The sequence below is a fragment of the Populus nigra genome, chromosome 1 (assembly GCF_951802175.1).
Source record: "Populus nigra chromosome 1, ddPopNigr1.1, whole genome shotgun sequence".
Classification (NCBI taxonomy): Eukaryota; Viridiplantae; Streptophyta; class Magnoliopsida; order Malpighiales; family Salicaceae; genus Populus; species Populus nigra.
Genome location: NC_084852.1, coordinates 38,945,407 through 38,968,799, shown reverse-complemented (window position 1 = coordinate 38,968,799; position 23,393 = coordinate 38,945,407). Strand labels below are relative to the sequence as shown.

General features: G+C 33.9%; 3 protein-coding genes across 4 annotated transcripts; 1 reads left to right on the top strand and 2 right to left on the bottom strand.

The window, feature by feature from the left end:
• Positions 1 to 4,030: 4,030 nt before the first annotated feature.
• Positions 4,031 to 6,385, top strand: LOC133698482 (protein BASIC PENTACYSTEINE7). 2 transcript variants are annotated; one of them, XM_062121432.1, is made up of 2 exons: positions 4,031 to 4,297; positions 5,202 to 6,385. In XM_062121432.1, the coding sequence occupies exon 2, from the start codon at positions 5,364 to 5,366 to the stop codon at positions 6,036 to 6,038; it is 675 nt and encodes a 224-aa protein (XP_061977416.1). In that variant the 5' UTR covers positions 4,031 to 4,297; positions 5,202 to 5,363; the 3' UTR covers positions 6,039 to 6,385. The 2 variants fall into 2 exon arrangements, with proteins under 2 accessions (XP_061977416.1, XP_061977407.1); XM_062121423.1 differs by having other exon boundaries at positions 4,853 to 6,385.
• A 905-nt stretch (positions 6,386 to 7,290) lies between these two features.
• Positions 7,291 to 10,272, bottom strand: LOC133675426 (phosphoribulokinase, chloroplastic-like). The gene is made up of 5 exons (XM_062096798.1): positions 9,373 to 10,272; positions 8,555 to 8,639; positions 8,370 to 8,454; positions 8,022 to 8,266; positions 7,291 to 7,810 (listed from the first exon to the last, which is right to left on the bottom strand). The coding sequence occupies exons 1-5, from the start codon at positions 9,921 to 9,923 to the stop codon at positions 7,559 to 7,561; spliced, it is 1,218 nt and encodes a 405-aa protein (XP_061952782.1). The 5' UTR covers positions 9,924 to 10,272; the 3' UTR covers positions 7,291 to 7,558.
• A 1,128-nt stretch (positions 10,273 to 11,400) lies between these two features.
• On the bottom strand, positions 11,401 to 16,648 carry LOC133675437 (secretory carrier-associated membrane protein 4-like). The gene is made up of 12 exons (XM_062096809.1): positions 16,408 to 16,648; positions 15,512 to 15,622; positions 15,363 to 15,425; positions 15,104 to 15,137; positions 14,867 to 14,989; positions 14,314 to 14,376; positions 14,132 to 14,225; positions 13,341 to 13,386; positions 13,182 to 13,249; positions 12,976 to 13,024; positions 12,108 to 12,173; positions 11,401 to 11,672 (listed from the first exon to the last, which is right to left on the bottom strand). The coding sequence occupies exons 1-12, from the start codon at positions 16,468 to 16,470 to the stop codon at positions 11,640 to 11,642; spliced, it is 813 nt and encodes a 270-aa protein (XP_061952793.1). The 5' UTR covers positions 16,471 to 16,648; the 3' UTR covers positions 11,401 to 11,639.
• Positions 16,649 to 23,393: the final 6,745 nt, after the last annotated feature.

The following is a 23,393-nucleotide window of genomic DNA, read 5'->3' as shown; positions in this document are numbered from 1 at the left end:
TTTGTGAATTGTCCTGGAAGTGTGTTCTAGCAAGTGTAGTTGCTCGGTTGCAAAGATTCTGCGGGGGCAATGGCCAAGAGTCGAGTAAGACCTGGGGACCTGTGTATGTCTGGTTCCACCACCCCCAAACTATCATGCACATGAGTCAATAGTTCTTCAGAGGCCTAGAATATGATACGTTGAAAATTTTGTTTTAGCAAGTTCTACTTGTCTTAACACACTGGTTACTTTCAATCTCGCATCAAGAATAAACTCTATAGCGGGGTGTTTTGGAGAGACTATGATAATGCTACAGCAAGTGAAAAATACAAATTATAGAGGTAAAATTCCAATAAATACAATGCTAAAGAACTAAATAAAAAACATTTTTTAAAAAACAAAAAGATATAGCAATGTTCTAGTAAATGGTGCTTTATGAGGGGAGCTAGGTTAGATTTATGAATCTTGTAGGTACTTTATAATATTTTTTTTTAATTATATATTTGTGTGTGTTTTGGAATATAAAAATATCCTTTAGGAATTTTGAAGTTTTCGTTAAATTATGCTTTGATATTGTTATGTTTAGTTAGAGGATATATAATGAATATACTAATTCTGATGAATTAAATATTGAATCTTTTGAGAAAATTAATCTCAGTACTGATGTTTAATGTAATTTTTTTATCAACTAAATGCTTAACTATCTCATGTTAGTCAACTAAGACAACCAAAGTTTAAAATTGATAATATAATTAAAGATCTATCATGTGGTTTTTATATATTAATTATATGTACTTGTAAGTTGAAACAATATAGAAAATATGACTTTATTTAACGAGAGCTATGCTGCATGTTGGGATAAGACTTTTTTGAGTATATAAAAGAAATAATATCCAAGTTGTGCGGAATTTTTTGATATTATAATTAAACATGATTTAGTGAGTCAGACGAAACTCTCAATTTGATTCCTTGTTAAGTTTAGGTTTTCAATTAAGTTATATGATAATTGTTTTGACGTGACTCAGTTAATTTAGTAAATCCAAAAAAAAAATGAATCAAAGAACAAAAAATGATATAAAAAACAAAAAACAATTACGTAGGTTTAAAAGCAACCTAAACGACCATTAAAAAAGAGGGTTTGAATGAAAAAAAACTGAAGCTCACATCTTTTTTTTTAACACTAAGATGATGATGTGTTGGATCGATTTCAGTTAACCCGAGTTAACTCGTCAAACTCTTGGGTTGGATTGTGGATTCCAATGAATTCAATAACATTTATTTTAATTGTTTGATAAAAGAAGATCAATTCAAAATAACTTAATACTAAAACATGAAATTGAAAGAAAAAAAAATCATCAAAAACTCAATGCCCAAGAAATGTTTTTTTTATTAAAAAAAGTCAAGCAAGACACAAGTTTGAGTGGCCCAACATATTAGGGCCTTAATAAAAGTCATCATCATCGAATTCCATTCATTAAATGAAACCCATCGAACATAAAAAAGAATTCTAAATTAATAAAAAAACACAAAATTAAACTGAAAAAATAAATTCATTCTTAACTTTGGTTTGCTTTTTCAGCAAGATGAGAGTTTAAAAATATCTCAATAACACCCTTATTGTTAAGAGAAACTTAATAACACTAAAATTAACTTTTTTGATAGAAAAAAAAAGACAGCCAACCACTTCTATCTCCTCTTCTATTTTCTAGTGACTCTTTTTCTTTTTGAAAACCAGGATTTGAAATGTAAAACAAATAAAAATTAGTGATGAAATGTGAAATCTAAAAAAAAGGATCATAAAGGAAAAAATTAATACTATGGGGACCAAACTATACTTTTTATGACAATGTATTTAAAAAGTAGCATTAAAGAATTAATCAGTGTATTTACCATGTATCTCAACAGTGATTATAGAATGAACTAAAAGTGGTGGGTGTTTTGCTGGAGCCCACCTCACAAAATACTATTGGCTGCACTGCTCATTTTGAGCTACACCTTTTTTTTTTTTATCATCAAGCTTTTGAGCTTTTCACTTTCATCCTGCAAATATTACATTAACATGGTTTATTTACATTTTTTTCCTTCTGCATTTTCTCTCGTGTCTATAGTTTTGAGCAACATTCGAAGATTAATTGAGTATCAATTTAGCAAGATCAAACTTTAATTGTGGTTAAAATAGAAATTAAAGGAAGGAAGACTTTGAAGGAAAAGAGAGAGAGAGAGAGGGAGAGACCCCATTACTATTTTGTCACGGAAGGCTTCAATTTAATCCCTTAATTTGTAGTTTTTCAATCATTTGATCCTTGTTGCTTTAGCAATTACTGTTTGGTATAAAACTTTGTTTTTCTCATATTTCAATCCCCGGATGTTGCAAGAGAGAAGAGAAAGTAATCAAAAAACTTTGAGGAGAGAGAGAATACCAAGAAGGTTATATTTTGATCACCAAAAAAATTATTTTTTTAAAAAAATTTCAATGAGTAAGTCTTCTCAAGAGAAATTTTATAGAGGCTATTTTTCTCTATAAAAATGTTGGAAACAATAAACAAGGGTCTGATTAGTTTTCTTATTCAATTGGTCTTTAATTTTTTTAGTGCTTAAAGGTGTTTTGGGGCTGAAAATAGGTATATCGAGGTCTTTATGATTTTTTTAGGTGTTTTTAGTTACAAACAAGTTGAAGAAAGAGTTTTTGGGGCTTAAAAAAGATATAGTCGGATTTATGATAACAAGTAATTCGGAGCACTCAAGTGTGGATCTTCTACAACTAGACGACGAGACCCAAAAAGATTAGGTGAATGACCTAACATATGCTTTTATGAACCAGTGAGACATGTCTAGACTCAAGAGGAGGTTTGGTTGTGCCAAATCAGAATAATAGCTCAAACCGATTGTAACTTTTAATTCGATCGTTGGATCAGACTAAAATCTTTACAGGAGTTTCTGAAGGTTGTTTCTCCTGTAATAGCCACTATTTCGCTATGTAGATCATCATATCTTGAAATATTGAAAATTTCACAAAGGCCCTTGATTTTGGGAGTTTTGTTATTTTCGAATTTCATGCCTTACTTTAGATTCTATTATTGTTTCCTTTGTATTTTTATTTATTTTTCTTGTTGAGGCAAGTTTCTAATCTATTTAAGGTTTTGTAAACCTTCTAAAAAGAGGGACTTGATCATTCTTATTTTTTAGACAGTAAATTATGAATTTAGAGTTCACATTTGTAGTCCCTTTCGCCCATCAAAATTATGTGTTTTATATGTGTTTATTGTCTTTTAGCTTTCACCTGCATAAAAAAACTTGAATTTTAATTTTATAATCATCGAAGATGACCAAAATATATTAAAAAAGTGACAGGTTATTTGCCACAATAAGTGACTTATTACCTATTAGATAAAAAAAAGAGCAGGCAAAGTGTAATCCTCTCTTTAAAATATAAAAATAACCATAGCTAAACATGTGGGCTTGAACTCCTTGAAGGCTAACTAGGTTGGTGCGCTTGGCATGCCTAACCTAACATCACCTATTTTTTTTTATTTTTTATTTAAATATTAATTAATATCCTCTTATTTATTTTTTAAATTATTTAGCTTAGTTTTTTATTTAAAAGATAGTGATTTATTTTTAAAATATTTTTAAATTTTAGAATGCTTTGAAGAAATTATTATAATTTGTCTACAAGTGCTTTGCCTTGTATTTCATATAAATAAGTTATATTTTTTAATGGTGTATTTATATTAAAAAAAAATCATGATATCCTGAAACATATCCATAACATAAATATTTTTTTTTATGTTAGAAATTAACTTGAAGTAATACCCATAACATACCAAATAAATGTATAAAGCTAGTACTTACTTAGATTTCTTCATTTCCATACTTTTTTTTTCAATTAATTTTTTATAAACTTAGATAAAAGTATACGTTATTCATTCAACCAGTTTTACAACGATAACTTGATTTTATCTTTTATGGCTATGCACGCGTTATGACTTGTGACTATCTTGTATGAACGTTCTGGGTAACCTATCTATCTTCCCCCTATAATTATAAAATAAAAATATGGTAGTCTAAAGGTTTGCCTTTTCTCGCACTGAAAACAAGTCCCAGAAAAACTATTTACAGTCAAAAAAATTTCAAGGAGTGTTTTGAGATTTGAAGAAAACTGGAGGACCGACTCCCTTGAGGTAGATATTAAAACGAATAAATATTTCATGTTTGTACTTTATAGAGAAAGACAGCAAGCAAAAAACGGAACAAGAGCATCAGCTGGTAATGACAGTGAAAGTGTGACACAAGAAACTCAAAAGGCGCTCTCTTTGAGGTAATGAATGCAAACTAGAAGTTGTTCTTCAAATTTAGAAACAGTCAAATTAGCAGAAATCAGCTTTTTCTTTTTTCTAAGATCTTGCAAGCTTGCTTCTTCTTTTTTTCAGTTCATGGGGTTTTGATGTAAGTACTTCTTTGATGTAGGTTTTTCTATTTTTACCCTTTGATTTTTCAAGACTGAAGTGGTTTTCTTACAAGGGTTGTTTTCCTTTTTTTTTCTTTGTTTTTTTCAAGACTTGTGCTTTTGTTATAGGTTTAATCGGTTTTCAATTTAATTTTATAAATAATCTGTTTTTCGGAGCTTGAACTCGACTGCATGCTTTCAACATTGCTCTTCCTTTTTTGGTACTGTACGTTTTTTCCCCTTATGAAGTGATGTGGGGCTTGTATTATGTTTATAAACTCTTGCCTTGTAGTAACTATGGCGCATATCCTAAATGTTCTCTGTAGTCCTTACGATCTTCCAGCAATGGAATGAGCTTTTGGCCTGTTTTTTTCTCTGCTCATTCATGAGTTTCTGTGCTGCCCTTATGCTTTTTGTGATTTACAGGTTCAGCCTCTTTTTGAGTATTCTTACTTGATACAGCTTGCAAATAAGTACAATTTCAGGTCTTTCTACTGAATTTGAGTGATGTCTTTCTTTATGCATTTCCTACTGCTGTGCCTCGCTGCCTAGTCTTTTCCGAGTACTCTGCCCTTCAATCTTTTCCAGAGCAAATTATCATCATCAAATGTCGAGAATGATGCATTTCCTCATTCATACTATCCTATTTCAATATGCTTTCCATGATTAGTTTGGCTAGTGTAGGATTTTACCTTTTGGTTTTAATAAAGAGGGAATTGATTCTGGCATGAATTAGCCAGCTCTTTTTTAATCATATCCTATTTGTTGCTTTAAGGAGGAAGTTTTGCATTTTAAAGTGATAAACTCACTATCCTTCAACAAAACCTGTGGATTACAAGTGGAATTTGGGTTGATATAGATGTCAATTGCAGTTGAGCACTAGAATTTTGATTTTCCTGGGCAACCTCCTGTTGCACATAGTGTTAATCCAGTGGTAATGAAGATGGGGACAAACTCTAGAAACCATCTGATACCAGAAGCAAATTTTTCCTGGTTTTATCCTGGAAGTTTCTTCTCTTCACTGAAAACAAATTCAGGTTTTGACAGAACTCAGATTGATCCACAACCGGGCCTTCCAGTTGCTCCCATCCGTTCCATATCTTCAGCTGATCTTGCTAAGAGTAACTCGGGAACTAAACCCACAAAGGCTAGGAAGCAGAAGTCTGCTGCCAAGGATTCTAATCAAATCCCATCCAAGGTTTTGGGGCCAAAGCAACCCAAAAAGATATCTTCCAAGAAAACGAAGGGACAAATCACACTTGAAGCAAAACATGAGAAAAAGAATCTCGATATCGATATTGGCAAAGTAAACTTTGATCTATCTGGGGTTCCTTCTCCATTTTGTTCTTGTACAGGTATGCCTAGAGTTTGTTACAAATGGGGTGCTGGTGGATGGCAATCGTCATGTTGCACTGATAGCATATCTGAGCATCCTCTTCCCATGAGTTCAACTAGGCCTGGTGTTCGCATGGCTGGGAGGAAAATGAGCAATGGAGCATATGTGAAACTTCTCCTGAAACTGTCAGCTGAAGGTTACAATCTTTCTCATCCTCTTGACATGAAGAACCACTGGGCTAGACATGGTACTAACAAGTTTGTTACAATCAAGTAGAGATCTGGAATGTTGGAAGCTATGTATATATAATTTCGCAGCATACCTAATACCCATCCCTCTGCGGGTAATTTGTAGTGTATTGCTGCTATATACTAGGGATGTTTTTATATAGATTGTAAATATGGTTCCTCTAGTGCTTCCTGTTGTCTGAAACTTTTCTTAGAACGAAGTTTGCAGCGGTTGCGTATCATCATTCCATGATATGCTTGTCTTGGCATCTTTTTAGGGCCTCTGAATCAGTATATTATTTGCTAGCTTTCTGCACAGTGCTGGTCAGAGATAGAAAACCGAAATGTGAGAATGTTGTTCCTGGTGATTATTTACTTTTTACTTTATGTTCTCAAGTTCATCAAGAATTCTGTCATGTGCTTTCCGAATGAAATGTAGACACAAACTGAATTAGAAAATATTATCATCTCTTGATTTCCTGGACCTTTTCTTCCTTTTTCTTTTTTTATATGTTATTATAATTATTTCAACGCCAGATGGTGATGGCAGTGGATGTCATCTGGAAAACCTTTTCTGCAAGACGTCATTTCCTTTCTATTTTCAAATAACTGATTACTTCCAATGATACTTCCAAGCGCCATTCGCACACCCTAGGTTTCCCAATTTGAACCTGACATCAGGAAAAACTGCTTTGAATAAGGCCTAAGCTTCTCTTTGCTTGTATGGTCGAATTTGTTAGTTTCTCTTTTGCAACTCTTACAAAAGAACATCAGTACTGTCCTTTTAGAGCGTCAAAGAACAGCATTCTTCTCACAACTTATGTCATCTAGCTTTCTTTCCAGATTAAAATGCTTCATAAAGAAGAAATTTTTTTGATGATTTACGCCTTTAATTCTTCTCACCACAACTTGTGTCCTTTACATTCAATTGCTGCTCTCCAAAAATAACACAATAATGTATAATATTGCCTCTTATATGTCGATTCTCAACCAAGGAAACACTCTTTCTGGACAGTCTTGGGAAATCAGACTGAATCAGCTCACGCACTAAAAAAGAGAGGGCCAGTAATACTTGCAAACCTCACACCATGTCTCTTGACATCTGGTCGTTTCACATTTTCTTTGCACGCCCAGTGGAAAAGAATACGAACCATGCATTTTGATTAGGCCGTTCATCCTTTGGATGAAAAAAACTTTGAATTTGTAATTTGGAATAATTTCCTGTTTCTAGCTGCAAAATTGGCGATGCAAGAAAAAGCAGTTCTGGGCTAAAGAGAAAAGAATGCTGCAAGATCCTGATCTCGTATGAAAATTCTGAGCTGATAATTCATATGTTTTTTATAATCTATATTATACAGATCTCCATAAAATTATAACAAATAGATACAGTGTTCTCAACTTCTCATTCTTATGAAGACAAACCTAACACTCAACTAAAGCACAAAAGAAACGCTGAAAAAGAGAAACTGAAAGGGGGTAACTTTAGAGAATGAATGCCTTGTTCAATATGTAAGGCAGTTTATTAGGTTTTAGAGAATGAGTGCATTGTTCAATATGTAAGGCAGTTTATTAGGCTTTTGTGGCTTCTACTGGGGTTTTGGCCCTGCTGGCAATGATTTGCTCAAAGAGGTCTCTTATTTTCAATCCGACGATTGTTTGGAAGAGACCTGTTCCATTGTTGCTGCCGGGGAAATCAGCATGCTTCAACATTTGTTGGGTAACTTCTCCGTAGAACTTGGTGGAGAGGTTGCTTAGATGGCTTTCGACATAGATGAGTTCATCTAATCTGTCAAATTGCCCATCCATTTCCAGTACAGACACCTGAGAACAAACAAAACAAAACAGAGTATAAGTTATAACAAACAAATTAAAACGGTAGAACTTGAGCTCATTGTTTTCTCAGACCAAAGAACGAATGCATGGGTCCCTTCCTGCATCATTAACTAAAGAACAATCCCCAAAGATCCATACTCCTGCAGTATATTCTAAAACAGGTCAAACCTAATCATATTTAGAACTTCAGACCAGTTACCTCGTGGCCGTAATAAGTGTCGGGGCCATAGGAGAATTTGATGCCAGGGTAAGAGCAGGTGAGCTTCCTACCACATGGTATCCATGAAATAGAAGAGCCTTCATCAAACAAATAAACAGGGCTGAAAAACTTCACCCCCTCTTTCATTATCAACCTAACTCTTAAAACCTTCCCTTCGTTGTCGTCTGGAATGAGTTGGGTTGGCAGCACTTCAATGACTGCATCAGCATATTGCTTTTGTGGATCTGCAAAGTGGGAAGAAAAAACGAAATAAGCAAGCTTTCCGAAAGATATTATAGGTTCATAAACAAGCAGGATACAAACACATCAGCTGGAAGGAAATATTACCAATATAAGCATCAAAATCTGGCTTGCGTGCTTCAATACTAGCTTTAATGCTCTCAAGACTGTGTCCTCGCTCTGCCATATCCCTCTACAACCATCATTCATGACTTCTTTAGATAACAGAAAATGGCGGCCATTGATTTAAAGAAGTTGAAAAGGTAGATTTACATGGCTAGTTAATTAATTACCTGAATTTTCCATGCAAATTTAACCTCATTGCTAATGTCCAAGTAGATACTGAAGTCTAAAAGATCTCTCACACGTTGGTCATACCTACATATTTTGTATAGACGGTGACTATAAGTCCAAGCTCTTGCAAACAGATGTTACTCAGAAAGATTGTAATAATAAATTACATTACTCTTTCCTGTGTACAATTTGGTTTTGTGTAGCAGCATAATACTATAATCCTCATCTTACATGAGCCATCCACTGATCAAAATTTTCTTTCCGCGGTCTCCGAGGCCAAAACTTTTGTGTTAGGGGGCCTGGACACTAGTCATAGTCCACAGCTAGCCTCGGCGCGCAGTATAGAGTTCTAATTCCTCTGCCTTGTAATTGAGATAGAGGAACATTTAACATATACTATCTCAGGATCAACAATCCATTTTTGCTTCTTTTCTCAAATCATGCGTGGTATTCTTAAGAAAAATCATCAATATATAATATGTGATATATAAACATGCATGCATGTTGTCTTTATGCCTTCATGTATAAATCATAAATAAATATATGTTACATTAAGTTTTATGAAAAGGAAAAAAAAAACATTATTAATTATGCATGCAGAAGTAACAAATTCGGTTGATGGAATATTCTTCTGTTTAACTTTTCATTAAAAACGGGGAGGGGGAAAAAAAGATGATTCCAAGATTTCACCAACGCATGTATGGTAAGGGGAGTGAGGGAGACAGGCAGAGAGACAGTTCAGTATATTCATTTTTTTTTTCATAAAAACAAAAATAAATAAATAATAAAGGAAATTCGAAGCTGTAGTTTTACTTACATTGGATGCAAACCTTCAATGACAAGGATCTTAGGAGGCTTAATAAGCTCTGGAGGATCCAAGAGACCAGTAACATGATTGTAAATAGGTTTCTCAACAGCAATCCCATCTTTAATGGCCTTAACTTGGTCATACATGAGATCGAAGTCGTTGGCTCTGGGGTCAAGTGCTGTGACACCCTTTTCTTTCCTTCCAGTCCTATCAAGTGAGTGATAATCATCTAAACATATCACAGTTGTTGTGTCACTTATGAGTGTGTTTGAGTCAGGATTTCCACCTTTTGGTGGCTCTGCTGCACCTCCAAAAACACTTGTTAACCTCCTCATGAAGGTACTTTTACCACACCCAGAGTCTGCAGCTAGACCAATAACAACAGTCTGTGTGTCAGCTGAGCAGGTTATCACTGCACTGCTAGCTCTCTTGCTTGTTTTCTTGTTACTGCTATAGAACACTACATGTTTTTGGGTAAATCCCAAGTGGGTTTTTGTTGGCGTGGAGATTGAGCATGTTGAATTAAGGGACTGAGTAGTGTATACAGTGCAAACTGCCATTTTTTTTATTTTTTTTTTCAGAGAGCTAGCTTGAGAGTGGAAGAGATGAAGGTGAAATGAGGTCTTGGAATCCTATGCTTCTCAGCTAGTTTTGAAACGAGGACATGTAATGGATTTGTGGACACTTTTCCCTCAAAGGAAAAGTTTGGAACACAAATGAGTGGAGGAAACGGGTGGGGAAAAAAAAAAGAAAAGATGGCAGTTTGTAGGGGAAAGAAAAGGGTGTTTTGGCTGGTGATGGGAGGCTGATGTGTCTTGTTTATGTTTTCTGTGACTACCCCTTGTTTTTTACAAAGATGGAGGTGATATTAAGGGAGGGATAAAGGGGACATGGAAGGGTGTAATTTAATGCACATGACTAAGATTGTCATTTCGAATTCCTTTTAATTCTGAGAACTATACTATATATCCCGACCGCAACAATTTCATACGTATATATACATGATAAACAAAGAAGCATGGTGGTCATATATGCCATGCCACGTGGCATCAAGATGGTGGATGGTTGGAGATGAGGGTTTTGGGGCGTGGAAATGGAGGGGAGATGGGGCCAATACGCCCCCTATTCAGTCTCGGAATGTACTTTTTTTTGTGTAAAAGGCTGAGATACTCTGAAAGTAAATGCTCATAGTTTTGTTGTTGCTAATCATGTTTCGGGCCAAACTCTTCATAAGCCACCGTATCATACTCGCAGGATATCAAGAAAAAACAGCAAGAGCAAGAATTTGAACCCTTAACAACCTCAAATTCACTATTTCAAACAAATTTATTCAAACCAGTGGCTGAGAAAAGGAAATAGGAATTCAGGCTGGGAACATAAAGGGAGTGTGCACAACAAATGCAATGTACATTTGCCAAGAGAATTGGAAGCTATTATTCGAGCTTGGGCTCATTTTGGCAGCTATTATTAGTATAGTTCATGTTAGAATAGTGAAGTTACTGAGCTGCTGTTCAGACCGAAGGGACCAAAGGGAATTGCGATAACCGAAGGGACCAAAGCCTGGTGCCATCACACTATTCTAACATCCAGTGCCAGATAATCATTTTCCACCCAGTAGCAAAACGGGGGCCTGATGATCTAAATATTTTGGACTTGGTAATTCTTTCCATCCTACAAAAGAGAACTACTGCCTTGAGGAACATGTTAGTTCGTTCAACATGCATAAGCAATTGATGATATATGCTTCAAACCAAAGTCATGTTTGCTAAAGCCCATTGGATGACTACTGCTACGTAAACCCATCTTCAACAGAAACGCATATTCTTTGACAGCTTCCAACTCCGTTCAAAAACAAAAACACTGTGGGCAGTTTTTCCCAACTTCGCCATTCCGGTCTTCCATTGGGAATCAATACAATGGGCCATGGCTATTATGCTAGCAAACCAAAATTAGGGGGGGATGGAACTCTTTTCAACACGTTCAGGAGACAATCATCTGGAATCCACAAGCTCAGTAACTTCACTAGTGCTGTAAGGCTTATTTATAGAAGGAAATTTTTTTAATATTGATGCTGAAGTCTGAACAGCAGCTCGGTAATTTTTGAAATATAATGCTCGCTCGGGTTGTATCAACTCACATGATAATCACTACAAAGAAATGAACATGTATATAGCTCTAGAAAAAACATGTATATAGCTCTAGAAAAAGGAATATACTAAACCACCCCGGGAAGCAGCAAGACTTGAAAAACTGAATCGAGTCCCACGCCTAAATTCTCACTTCTGCCCCCTGAAATACATATAAATTTTCTGCATAGGGGGAAAAAAGAAGCAAAAATCAAAGTCAGAAAAAAGAAAATGAAGATAGAAAGGAGACTACTAAACATCAATACGCATTTATGAAATCCCAAATGGGCAAAGCTCTACCCAGAAAAATGTACGTGTAAAGAAATCCTTCTATTACTACGAGTTGCAGGAAATAATGCAAGTTATGCCCCATTAAGGGTATATTCTTTTATAATAACCTTTTTTTTTCTTCTCCTTGTCCAATATAGCTTTTATAGAATACTCATGTTAATGGTTCCCTGGTTTTTTGCACGTCAATTCTCACTCAATCCCCACAACCAATCCCTGAAACCTAGATTAGGTTTTCTTTTCTATTCTTTTTTTTTTTTTTTTGGGAGGGGGGGGGGGTGTTGATAACAGTAGACAAATTCATAATATCTAAAGATAAAAGAATCTTACCTGAAGGACCCACAAGCTAAGAACTGACTCTAAGCAAAACAGGCCAAACCCTACCAGGTAGAAAATCTGCACGAAAGAACATTAGTTCAACATTAGCGTTTGACAGTAGTGCATACAAGAATGAAAGTGATGTGATGTTATATCCAAAACAAAATATATCATGTAAAATGATTGGATTGTCTCCAAGCATACTTGTCATGATGACCTTTTAAGGAAAGATCATAGGAGAATGCAGCATGCGAAATAATAGCAAGATAAGTTAATGGCAACATTCAATTGGGGATCCTAGGACTTCTCATACCTTCAATGCATGTAAGCCCCCCAAAAAAAAACTAAGCAACAATTACACATAAGAGATAAAACCATGATCAGTTAACTCTTAAGTTAAAATTACAATATATCCTGACAACTGAGGGCGGTGAAATAAGAGAATTAAAATGTTAGTGTCCAATTTGCCCTTTTCCCAATCCATAAGGAGGCCCCAAGGGACTTGGTGCACAAAAGGGCAATTTTAAACAATTAATACGTCCCTCTCCAACAATTAATTGGTATTCTTGTAATAATAAAGACAATATTAGATTCTTTAGCTTCTTTGAGACAAACAAAGTTTTTTTGTCAAATATATGGAGAACAATAGTAAAATTACTGAAATGCTATGTTAGAAGTGTCATAAATATTTTGAGAGTCGAAAATCATAATTGTCATAAAAGAGAATCTATCTCTTTTTTGTCTTCTTGTCGATTAAAGAGATTATATATGTAATTTGACATTCTAGAGGACAAGAAACCCCTATACGCTGAAATGTCCACACCATGTTGCTTGTAAGAGAAATAAAATAAATGTGAGATGCCAACACTATTCCACTTACCCCAACCAACAAATGATCAGAAATGACATCAACTGCTGGAAGGATGCCCCTGTGATTGATAACAAGGTTCAAAGCTTAGTATTCAGAATACAAGTTACGACAATCAATATCAATATTATAAGACAGATCATCAATTTAAATTTTGTATTCTAAACCAAGTGTGATAGCCAGCCATGAAATCAAGTACAAGAGCTATAAGAACTTACGTCAATGACTTCCCATGGAAGACAATTGGAGGAGCAATAGCAGCAAATATACAGAAACCAATATGTATCTGGGCACATTCATTGATCAGTATGTTAAAAAGATGCATTAATTACAAGAAATGATGCATTACATAGTCATGGTTGGTAGATAAAGCTAACCAGGTAGAAAAAGAAAAACCAGCCAAACTTCAATGCACTATCCGTCCTGCAAGTTTAAAAACAATAAGCCCTTTTTAACAACCATGAGAACACCAATCCCTAAATCTTTGGTTCAAATTTACATCGAGCAACCATGTGTCTACTCACCACTAGTGCATTGATGTAATCTATGTGGAAACTTTTGATGTTTTGATTAATAGTTATATTTCCAAGTTCAGTTTAGGATTCACATAGATAATTAATCATGTTTTCTGCTTATAGTAAGTTTGCAATCTTCCTTTTCTCCTCAAACACAAACACAGATTTAAGAGGTTGGTTTGGCGGCCATGAGTTTCTGATGCAAGTTTTCTCTTGCCTACATGCGAGACCCAAAAACACTCAAATCACTCTCACACACATACACAGTAATTCATCTCTCTTTTTAAGTCAAAACCCTATGAAAGAAACTTCTTTTCCAAATCTCCCCTCTGAAACCCTTCGGATTTTTTATCTAGATCCAAATCCTAGATTTAGCTGATTCATTACTTCAGGGCTTTGGGCTATTGTTTCAACATTAACCGAACAAACATTGGAAACTCTTTGTATACATCTGATTAATTAATAAGGTGGGATTGATCTTTTTGGCAAGTAAAATAAAATAAACCAGTCCAGAAATTTGTCAATTAAAGCAATCCAATTCATTGATTCAAACAAATGTTAGTTTTCCAAGTCAGTCCATGCAGATAATAGTTACATGACATATTTGGAAAGCTTCGAATCAAATAAATATGAAGGCATAAACAAATACTTGCCTCATTGCTCGATAGAGAGGCCTGTACCATAGGACATATGAAAGAGGACATCCCATCAGCACATAGATTACGGCAAGGAAAAAAATTTTGACACCTACATATCATGAGTTTTGTGAGATAATTCAAATTGCATTGCAGCCCTTAGACACATTGTTACTGACATCATTGGGGAAAGAGCTTACCTCCACCTCTAATCCAACATACTGTCACAGCAATTAAATTGAAGACAAGACATAGAACTATACCTGCAATTACAGTATCAAAAGAAGATTAATAATTGCTGCTTATTATTAAACCTTCACTAAACATTTCACAGAGTCCTCACACACCTTTCTTACTGACAATTATAACCACTTACGCCCAATTTCTGGTTTTCCAGTAACAAAAACTTCTGGTACAGGGTTTTGACAAAAGAAGAGTTGCACAAGCATTGTACCAAAATGGAAGAAGTCTACAATGGATAGAAAGGTTGTTGGTGTTTATCAAATGCTGTATGAGAATTGCTCCAATGCTTTTACATTACACATTCTCTACTACCATGAATTTACTTGCCATTCAATTATTTTAGAAACCCTAGGTGAAGACTGGAAACGTTACATTTGTTGGTTTGAATAGTATCAAAAAGTAACTTGGAATCCAAGAAGAAAGCGTATGATCAAATTTGCAATATAGAAGATTTTAAAACAAAAATACCAAGAGAGAAATTTCAAAAGACAAAAAATAATGAGCTCCTACCTAACCAACTGGCAAAAGCCAAATACTGTAGCCTTTGAGCATGGATAGGTATTTCATTTGCTATATCATGATGGATGATGGGAAAAAATGGTGGCCAGTTTTTATCATCTGGGGTGATGCCAGCTGAAATACCACATTAAACACAAAAGAAATTGAGTTAGCAACTTGATCAAACATTCTACAGAACCATAAATAATGATTCTAGAAACAACAAATTTTCTATCCTGTAGTCCTTACTCTTAGCAACAGCATCTTCCCTCCTTTTGATTTCCTGTCGATGACATAGTTAGAGTAAAAGCTTCAACACAACTTAAAATCTAAGTATAATAATTTCTCACTATATGATAAGTTAATAGAAGCATGCACAGGAAACTAATAAACTCAAAATCAATTTTTGGGAATCCATGATAAAAAAAAAAAAAATTTTGAATATCATAAACCAGGTGATAAGCTTGCATATAGAAGATATTAAGCGTGGAATTGAAAAGAAAAAAACCTTTTCCCTCCTTTTAAGATCTGCTTCCCAAGATGCAAGATCTTTCTCCTTCTTCTTTGAGTCCTGCACATTCAATACAGAAATCATACGGCTTAGAAATCTGCAAACTCAAGTGTACTAGTAAACAGGGAAAATCCAAATTTCATTACATTCATTGTATCAAGCGGAATGTCAACTGTTGCATCATTGTGCCCAAATCCCATTGGTTCATGCCCCAAAGGAGGAATGCGTGCCTTTGATGCAGGAACACTTGAGCCCTTCTGTAAAGACCACAAGTAACACGATGAACCACAACAAAACAAAAGGTCAGAACGGAACTACAAACTAAAAGACAAGAGCATTGCATCAACATACACTGATTTTTTCCAAAACCAGTTCCCTAATCAAATCGGACAACAGGAAGTGTCGGTGGTCCAAAATTTAACCAGGGTTAAACTCGGACTGATATATAAAAACTAAAAGCTTGCGAGAGAAAATTTGACTGGTTTGACAGAACCCAGTTGACAAATCTTGGTCAAACTAAGGTTGACCAGTCATTGACCAAGTCTTACTTCACCCCAGTGGTGTTGCATCAATTGAACCCATAACTTGACTACTACTTCCTTCCCCGTTATTATCATCAATCAAATAAAAATTTTAGTGTACCTCAAGAAATAAATTTATTATCATGTACGAATTTAGTCAGCAATTAGTCCACTCTGATACTATTTTTCCATTTACTTAACCAACCAGCAATCCTATTAAAGCTTCCTTTTTAAAAAATTAAGCTCTAAAAGTACATGTTCAGTTACTCAGCTCAGTGTATTATATTAATTAAATTAAAATTAAAATTAAAAAAAAAATTCGAAACAAAATGTCCACTTGTTCCCTTCCGTAAATTTAAACAAAAGAAGTTTCCATATCAGATCCAGATCGATAAACATAAATGCCCTGCCCATACTACCTTCGCATGGATCAAAATATAGCAGGACTACACCACATAAAAATACCAAGAGGAAGCGGATCTGAGAAAGGACAAAAACGGAAAGGAAAGAAGGAAAGTTACCGAGAAGGGATTCACTTCTTCCTCTTCATCGAATGGGTTAGGGTCGCTGTTGAATCGATTCATAGTTCTTGAATTCTTTCAGATCCCCAATTTGACAAACAGAACACAAAACTTTTAGAGAGAGAGAGTGCCGATGGGTGTGTGTTTTTAGAGAGAGAAACACACTCGTCGTTAAGAAGTGTTGTTGTTCAGGTGCTTTGTTTAGAAGGTGGAGAGTTTCTTTTTTTAATCCTTTTTCGGCTTGTGAGTAACGCGGGATAAATATTAGAAATTTTGGGGGGGGGGGGGGGGGGGGGGGCTCCCGTTTGACACTGTGATTTGAAATATTTACGGTTTTGTCAGGTTGCGTGGGTTTTTCAAATTTGGGAAAAGCTGACGCCGTTGAGATGCCACCGAATTTTTGAATTTGAGAGTGTGTTTTAATTTTATTTTTTATTTTTTGTTAAAATTTTTAAAAAATTATTTTAAAATTAATTTATTTTAGTATTTTTAGATTATTTTAAGGTGAGGATATTAAAAATAAATTTTAAAAAAATAAAATATATTAGTTTAATATTTTTTAAATAAAAAATAATCTTCAACACAATTGCAAACACTGTGGGATTTGAATTTTGCCAGTGAGTTCATGCCACGCAAAGAATGGATGTCACGTGTGGAACACGTGATGCCTTGGTGGCAGGCAAGTGGAGGATTTAGTAATTTTGCAATTTCTGAACGTCGCCGAGCACCTAAAGCCAATCACCAAAGCACCTAAAGTCGGTTGGACGCTTCCGAGGATTTTACGTAATTACAAAGGAATAAGAGTTTTGCGCGTTGAATTTCGTCGTGTCAATTTGACCAGTTGAATCCCTTTTCTTTTAATTTGATGAATTGCATCCCTCTACTTCCAATTCCGTTTGCATAGGCACCCTTCACCACAGCCGGTTAAAAACATGTACACTAAATATATCACACGTTTATCAATTATTTTCAAGTGAAAAAATATTTTAAAAAATAATTATTACCGCAATATAAATAATATAAATGAGCTCTATATATGAGAGTAATAATATCATTTTATCTAATATGAAATTCTTAACTGAGAATGTAAAATATAATTTCTCAAACAACAACAGAATCAAAAGAATCAAAATGATAAAAAATATTAGATTATCAAAGGGTCAATGTAATTTTTTCTTAAAAAAATATTTTAGGGTTTTGTTTTAATTAATTGAAAATTGTGTGAGTAACTATCCAGGTTTTATCATGTATACTGAAAATTGTGATAGATTTTATTACGTGTTAATCTTGCAGTTTCGAATTTTGATATAGAATTGAGGATGTTTCTAGACAATAGATGCTATGGTAGAGGCTGCTAATTGTATATGGAAAGAGGAAGCATCAATTGATGAGGGAAAATGGGTTGTCGGTCGATGTAAAATCTGGTAAATATCACTTTTAACATTGCTAGGATAAAAAAGGCATGCAGTAAAAACTATAGCATTGACAATTCTTATTGACTACGAGAGGGCACTTGCAGTTTTGTTGAGTTTTTCAAAATAGATAAACAGAGTGGAAAAAATACTTTTAAATTTTTGTATGAATATCCAGATTCAGCTATACAATCTATGGTTGTTTAAGGCTTTTATAAAAGTTACATGAAGAACAACTTTTTATTTAAGGTTTAATCAACTCTTTATGGGTATTTTTTATAAATTATAAATCTTTCAACTATTTAATTTCTAATAATAAATCATATGAATTATCATATCATAAATATTTTTTAGGAAAAAGGGTTTGTTATATCTTAGGTGCTAGTTTTTTTTTTTTTTTCCTATTGTACCTATTTTTAAAGGTATATTAATGCATGTTTGTTGTTTACTAGCATCTAGAAAAGCTAGAACATTGGTTAGTGCTATTTTGCAAGTTGAATCAAAAAAATTTTAATATGAAAAAAATATTTAAACATTATTAACATGTTTTTTCATTTAAGAGTTAACACAATCAACTTGAAAAGTCTCAAAATAGTCTGAATGACTAATAAAAGAATAATTTGACTCAAAACAATTTTCAAGGTGATATATTTTTCTTAAAATATCGAGATAATAACATACTATATCGACTCGGGTTAACCCATGTTAACCTATCAAGTCCCTGATCCAAGTCATGAAACTATGATAACCATGGAGAAAAATAAAATTATGGAATTTAATTCTCAATCAACCTAATATTAAAAGATAATTTTAAAAAAAAATAAAAAATAAAAAAAAACATATTTGAGTCAACTCAGTTTAATCCACCAAACTCGCGACTCGAGTTATGAGATTTATATAACCCATAAAATTAAAATAAATTATAAAACTCAATTTCAAATCAATTCAATGTTGAAGGATGAAATTAAAAAAATAGTTAAAAAATAACAAAAAATAACCAGATTTAATTCACAAATAACTTTTTAGAACAACCTTTTAGGTTAGGGTATGTAAATTATGATTATGTGCAAAGATTATTTGATATTAAATTATTACCGGCTATAATTTTTAAGAAAAAAACATACATATGAAATCCATGTATAGTCAAAATTCACAAATATTTTATTTCAAAAAATTAAAAGAAGCGATGAACATCAAGATTTAATTCACTATGATATTTGTGATTTAAAATTTGTATAGATTAGAGATGAAGTTATAAAATATTGTATAGATTAGAGAAAACATATTATATTATTTTTATACATGGTTTTATAAAATATTGTTATACTTCCTTGTTAAGAAGTAAAGAAGAGCCTCTTGAAATGTTTAAATATTATAATAATGAAGTTAAAAATCAATTGACCAGAAAATATAAAGGTAAAAAAGAAGAAGTGATAGAGTTAGAAAATATCATATAATTTCAGTGAATTTTATTCTAAAAATGACATTATTCATTAAAATGCCTTAACTTTTTCAGCTTAATAAATGTTTGAAGAGAACTATTATTGCCACATGTTAATCTAGTTGTTTTAAAAAGCAAGCAAAACTCCAATCTTTTTCTATTTTTATTATAATTAGAAATGAAGTTTTTTTTATATGATTGCCATTGAGATATTGTAAAAGTTGCACACCACGAAAGATGACATTTCGCCTTATTGTCTCATCTCCAATCACTTTATGTGACCATAAAATTGGAATCTAAGTTTTTTTTACCATAAATATCTATTTTTAGGCTTGTTTTCACTATAAACACCTAAAAGTATCATAAAAAACTTTAATAAATTCATTCTCAACCTCGAAAACACATTAAAATTACAAAAAAATAATAATTTAAAACTAATTGAATTTTTAAAAACTTCATGAGTCATGATCTAACTTTATAAGCAAGATGAAAGTCACATAACATCTAATTGAAACTCATCTCGTTAAAAAAAACTATTTACATTCAAAACAATTTTTTCCATAGCCAAAATCTTGTCTAACTGGTAACATTTATTTATTTTTTATTTTTTTAATGATTCTTTCTTTTTTCTCAAACCAATGACCAATGTGAGAATAAAATAAATTCTCTGACTAAAAAGTTCAATCCCTAAACTAAAGGGATCAAAAACAAATTTTGATAAAACCCCAAAGCAAAATTGAACAAAAAAATGGAGAGGCTAGTTTTTTAATAGGACTGCCTTTTTTTGGCTTCTTCAATCTCGATCCTCTAGTTTAATGTACCTTTTAGAGGTATATAATGTTATCATGGTACGGCGAGAGTATAGTTGCAATTGTTTTATAAAGTGTTTTTTATATCGAAATGGATTAAAATAATATATATTTTTTATTTTTTAAAAATTATTTTTAAGATCACCGCATCAAAACAATTCAAAACGTTAAAAAAATATTAATTTTTAATAAAAAAAAAATAAAAATAAAAAACAATTTGAATTGTTTTAAAAACCCGTGTTTCCAAACGCTTCAAAAATGCTGCATAGGTGACCCATTCAACTAAAAAGCTGAGGGTAGGTATGATTTTTATGATCCATGGAGGGATACGTCTTTTGAGACGAAGGTTTGTGCTTCTAAACATCATTACTTGCCTTTAACGTTAGAACACCCTGACAAGACTACATATTCTTTCAGTTAAAATCCTTTCGCCAAGGAGTATATTAAGCTACCAGATTTGGGTTCAGTGCCATATTCTCGTCGATTCCAACGTAAGTGTTCATTGCTTTGACCAAGTTCGATGATAACGACAACAACAATATTAGACTAGGCACTAGTTCTTCAGGCGATCAAAAGTGGAATATTACCCTTGTTTTTCACGGATCTGTTGCTCGAACAAGGAGTGTTGTCTTCATGAACGGTGTTTTCTATGTCCTTTTTGGACAGGGTATAGTCGGAACCCTTGATGCTTCCTAGCAGGACTTGACAATGGTGGAAAATTTGAAGCCTCAATATCTGGATGAAGTTTTTTTGCAGCAAGAAGTTGAGCTTCACATGCTGGAATCTCAGGGGATTTGTTGCTTGCCTTTTTGGATAATGTCAACGATCGTTTAAGATTATTCAACTTCGATCAATCTCAAATAGCCTGGTAAAGGTTTAAGCTTGGAAAATCGAACTGTATTTTTTTTTTGGCTGTGGCTAGTATTTTACTTCAATAGTTGGGAAATAGGATAATTTAGTCAATAAATATAGTTTTAAAATTCAGCGTAACCCATAATTATTCCATAATCTAGACTAGGATTTTAGAAAAACAAAAAAAAACAAAAACTCAATGACTCAATCATAAATCCAATTGCTACTTATTAATTATTCATATTTTTTTAATAAAAACATATAGTTTTAAAACCAGGTGCACTTCAAAAACAAGCTAGGTTTTTTATTTATTTAAAAAAGCTGCCCAGCAAGTTAACTCATTATCTTATATTGAAATGGCCTGGCCATGATTGTTGCCATTAGTGAATTAGCATGGAGAATATTTCGACACCAAGGTAAATTGAGAGTTTCAGGTGGGTGTTGATTTATGGCTGGTAATGTGAGCCCAGAATACATTTTCATCATTTTTTTCTCTTTGAATCTGGGCTGTGTATGTCCAGGCCTCTCTCTCTCTCTCTCTCTCTCTCTCTCTCTCTCTCTCTCTCTCTCTCTCTCTTGTTTTTGAAACATTTTTTTTTTCTGATTCTTAATGGGGTTGCCAAACAAAACAATTTTCAATCGGGTCCTCCAGATGTCACCCAATTAGCCCCACTATCGAAATGTAGCAGAAAACATGAAATGATTTTTGCTTTCACAGACTTCAAATCTTAAGAATCTAAAATTTAATAGGTGAAACTTATGGGCTGGGATTTAGACCGTTTTATGGGCCGCTGAGACAATGGGCCTTTTGTTCCCTTTTAATGCAATCCCACAGCAGTAGTCTACGACCAGGGAGCATGGACGACGGATCTAACTGAGGATAAAAAAAATAAAAAATAAAATCTTTTTGATAACATATATATTGTTCTTCAGAGTGACCCCATTGGACTTCATGCAATCCATGCACAGCCACCACGAAATCATCAGCAAGCTCGTTTATGTCACTATGGTGCTCCAAATCATCATCATCATCATCATTATCATCATCATCATCTTGTTGTACATTAATAACAGAACTACACTGTCCATTGTCCATCATTACTGACCTGTCTGTTGCTATTTCGAACTCGTCCAATAATTCATCTATTAACTCCTCCAGATATCCCCAGTCTATCTTCCTTGATCCCTCGCCGCCGCCGCCGCCGCCGCCACCACCACGGTTCATGATCAAAGACTTGCATGCAATCTCGTGACTATCTTCATCTTCTTCATCATCATCATTATCCTCGTCCTCGTCCTCGTCGTGCATGTTCAAAGTCTTGAAACATTCTTCTTTATATAGGGAAAGAACAAGAGGATTTAGTTTGAAAAAATCGATACCCAATTTATCTCTCCTCTCATCGACATGGTTGTAATCAGATGGAGAAAATGACGGTACTTCCTCTTTCTCTTGATCATCATGATCTTGATTGTATGAAAAATAACTAAACCCCATTGTCGTGATAGTGAAATTGACAAACAAAAGGATATATAGTCAGTGGAAGAAGAACTTTGAGAGCTAAAGTAACCAAAAGTTGAAAGTCAAGAAACAGGGAGCTGCTACCGATGAAGAGACTTGGGAGAGAATGGACAAACAAGATCTGTGACTAGACTACAATGATTTGACAGTAATAATTAATTGGTGAGGTTCAGTTTATATATAAACACGGGAGCAAACATGGAGTCCTACTAGGATTAAACCTTTTGCTAACGTTTCAAATCCATTTAGAATTCTCTCATCTACTTTCCTGAACGGAGTAGGATTCACTCTACAACTACCTATGTCGGTTTAACTGCACTTCACAACTTCAAATAGAATTATTATTACTCATCTAATCACTAAATCAACCAATGCAAAGCACATTTATCAATTGCATATTGTTTCATCGCTACTGTGGTTAGACAATGAAAGTACACCATTCATACATCAAAAGCAACAGATATATACGCCAATGATCAGAGCCAGATAGGCCTTGAAGAGCTTGCTTGCGTATTTACAGTATCTGTTCATACACTCAGCATCAAACATAAGACAACAGAGAAACGCTACTTTCAACAATCACCAATTTCATTGTCTGCTTGTGGCAATGGCGAGGTTTGCTGTGCTGTCTCCTTTACTAAATGTCTCTTAAGAATGGACACCCCAGACCCCATTCCCTCTATAAGTTGAATAAACAGGGGCTATGTGTGAAACTCTCTTACAGTCTTCACCTGGCTCCTTTACTGTGATCCGGAACAACTCATCTGTCAGTGTCCAAAAACTGAAGCACTTTCAGTTCAGTTAGATGCTCTGGTCCGGATGTAACTCATGATAATTAGCTTTAAATAATAATAAAATATTTCTTAAATATTTTAGAAGGCCTCATTTGGCCCCTGTTCACCTTAAGCCGCCTCTGACAACAACAGGCAGGAATTGAATTTGATATGCACTCA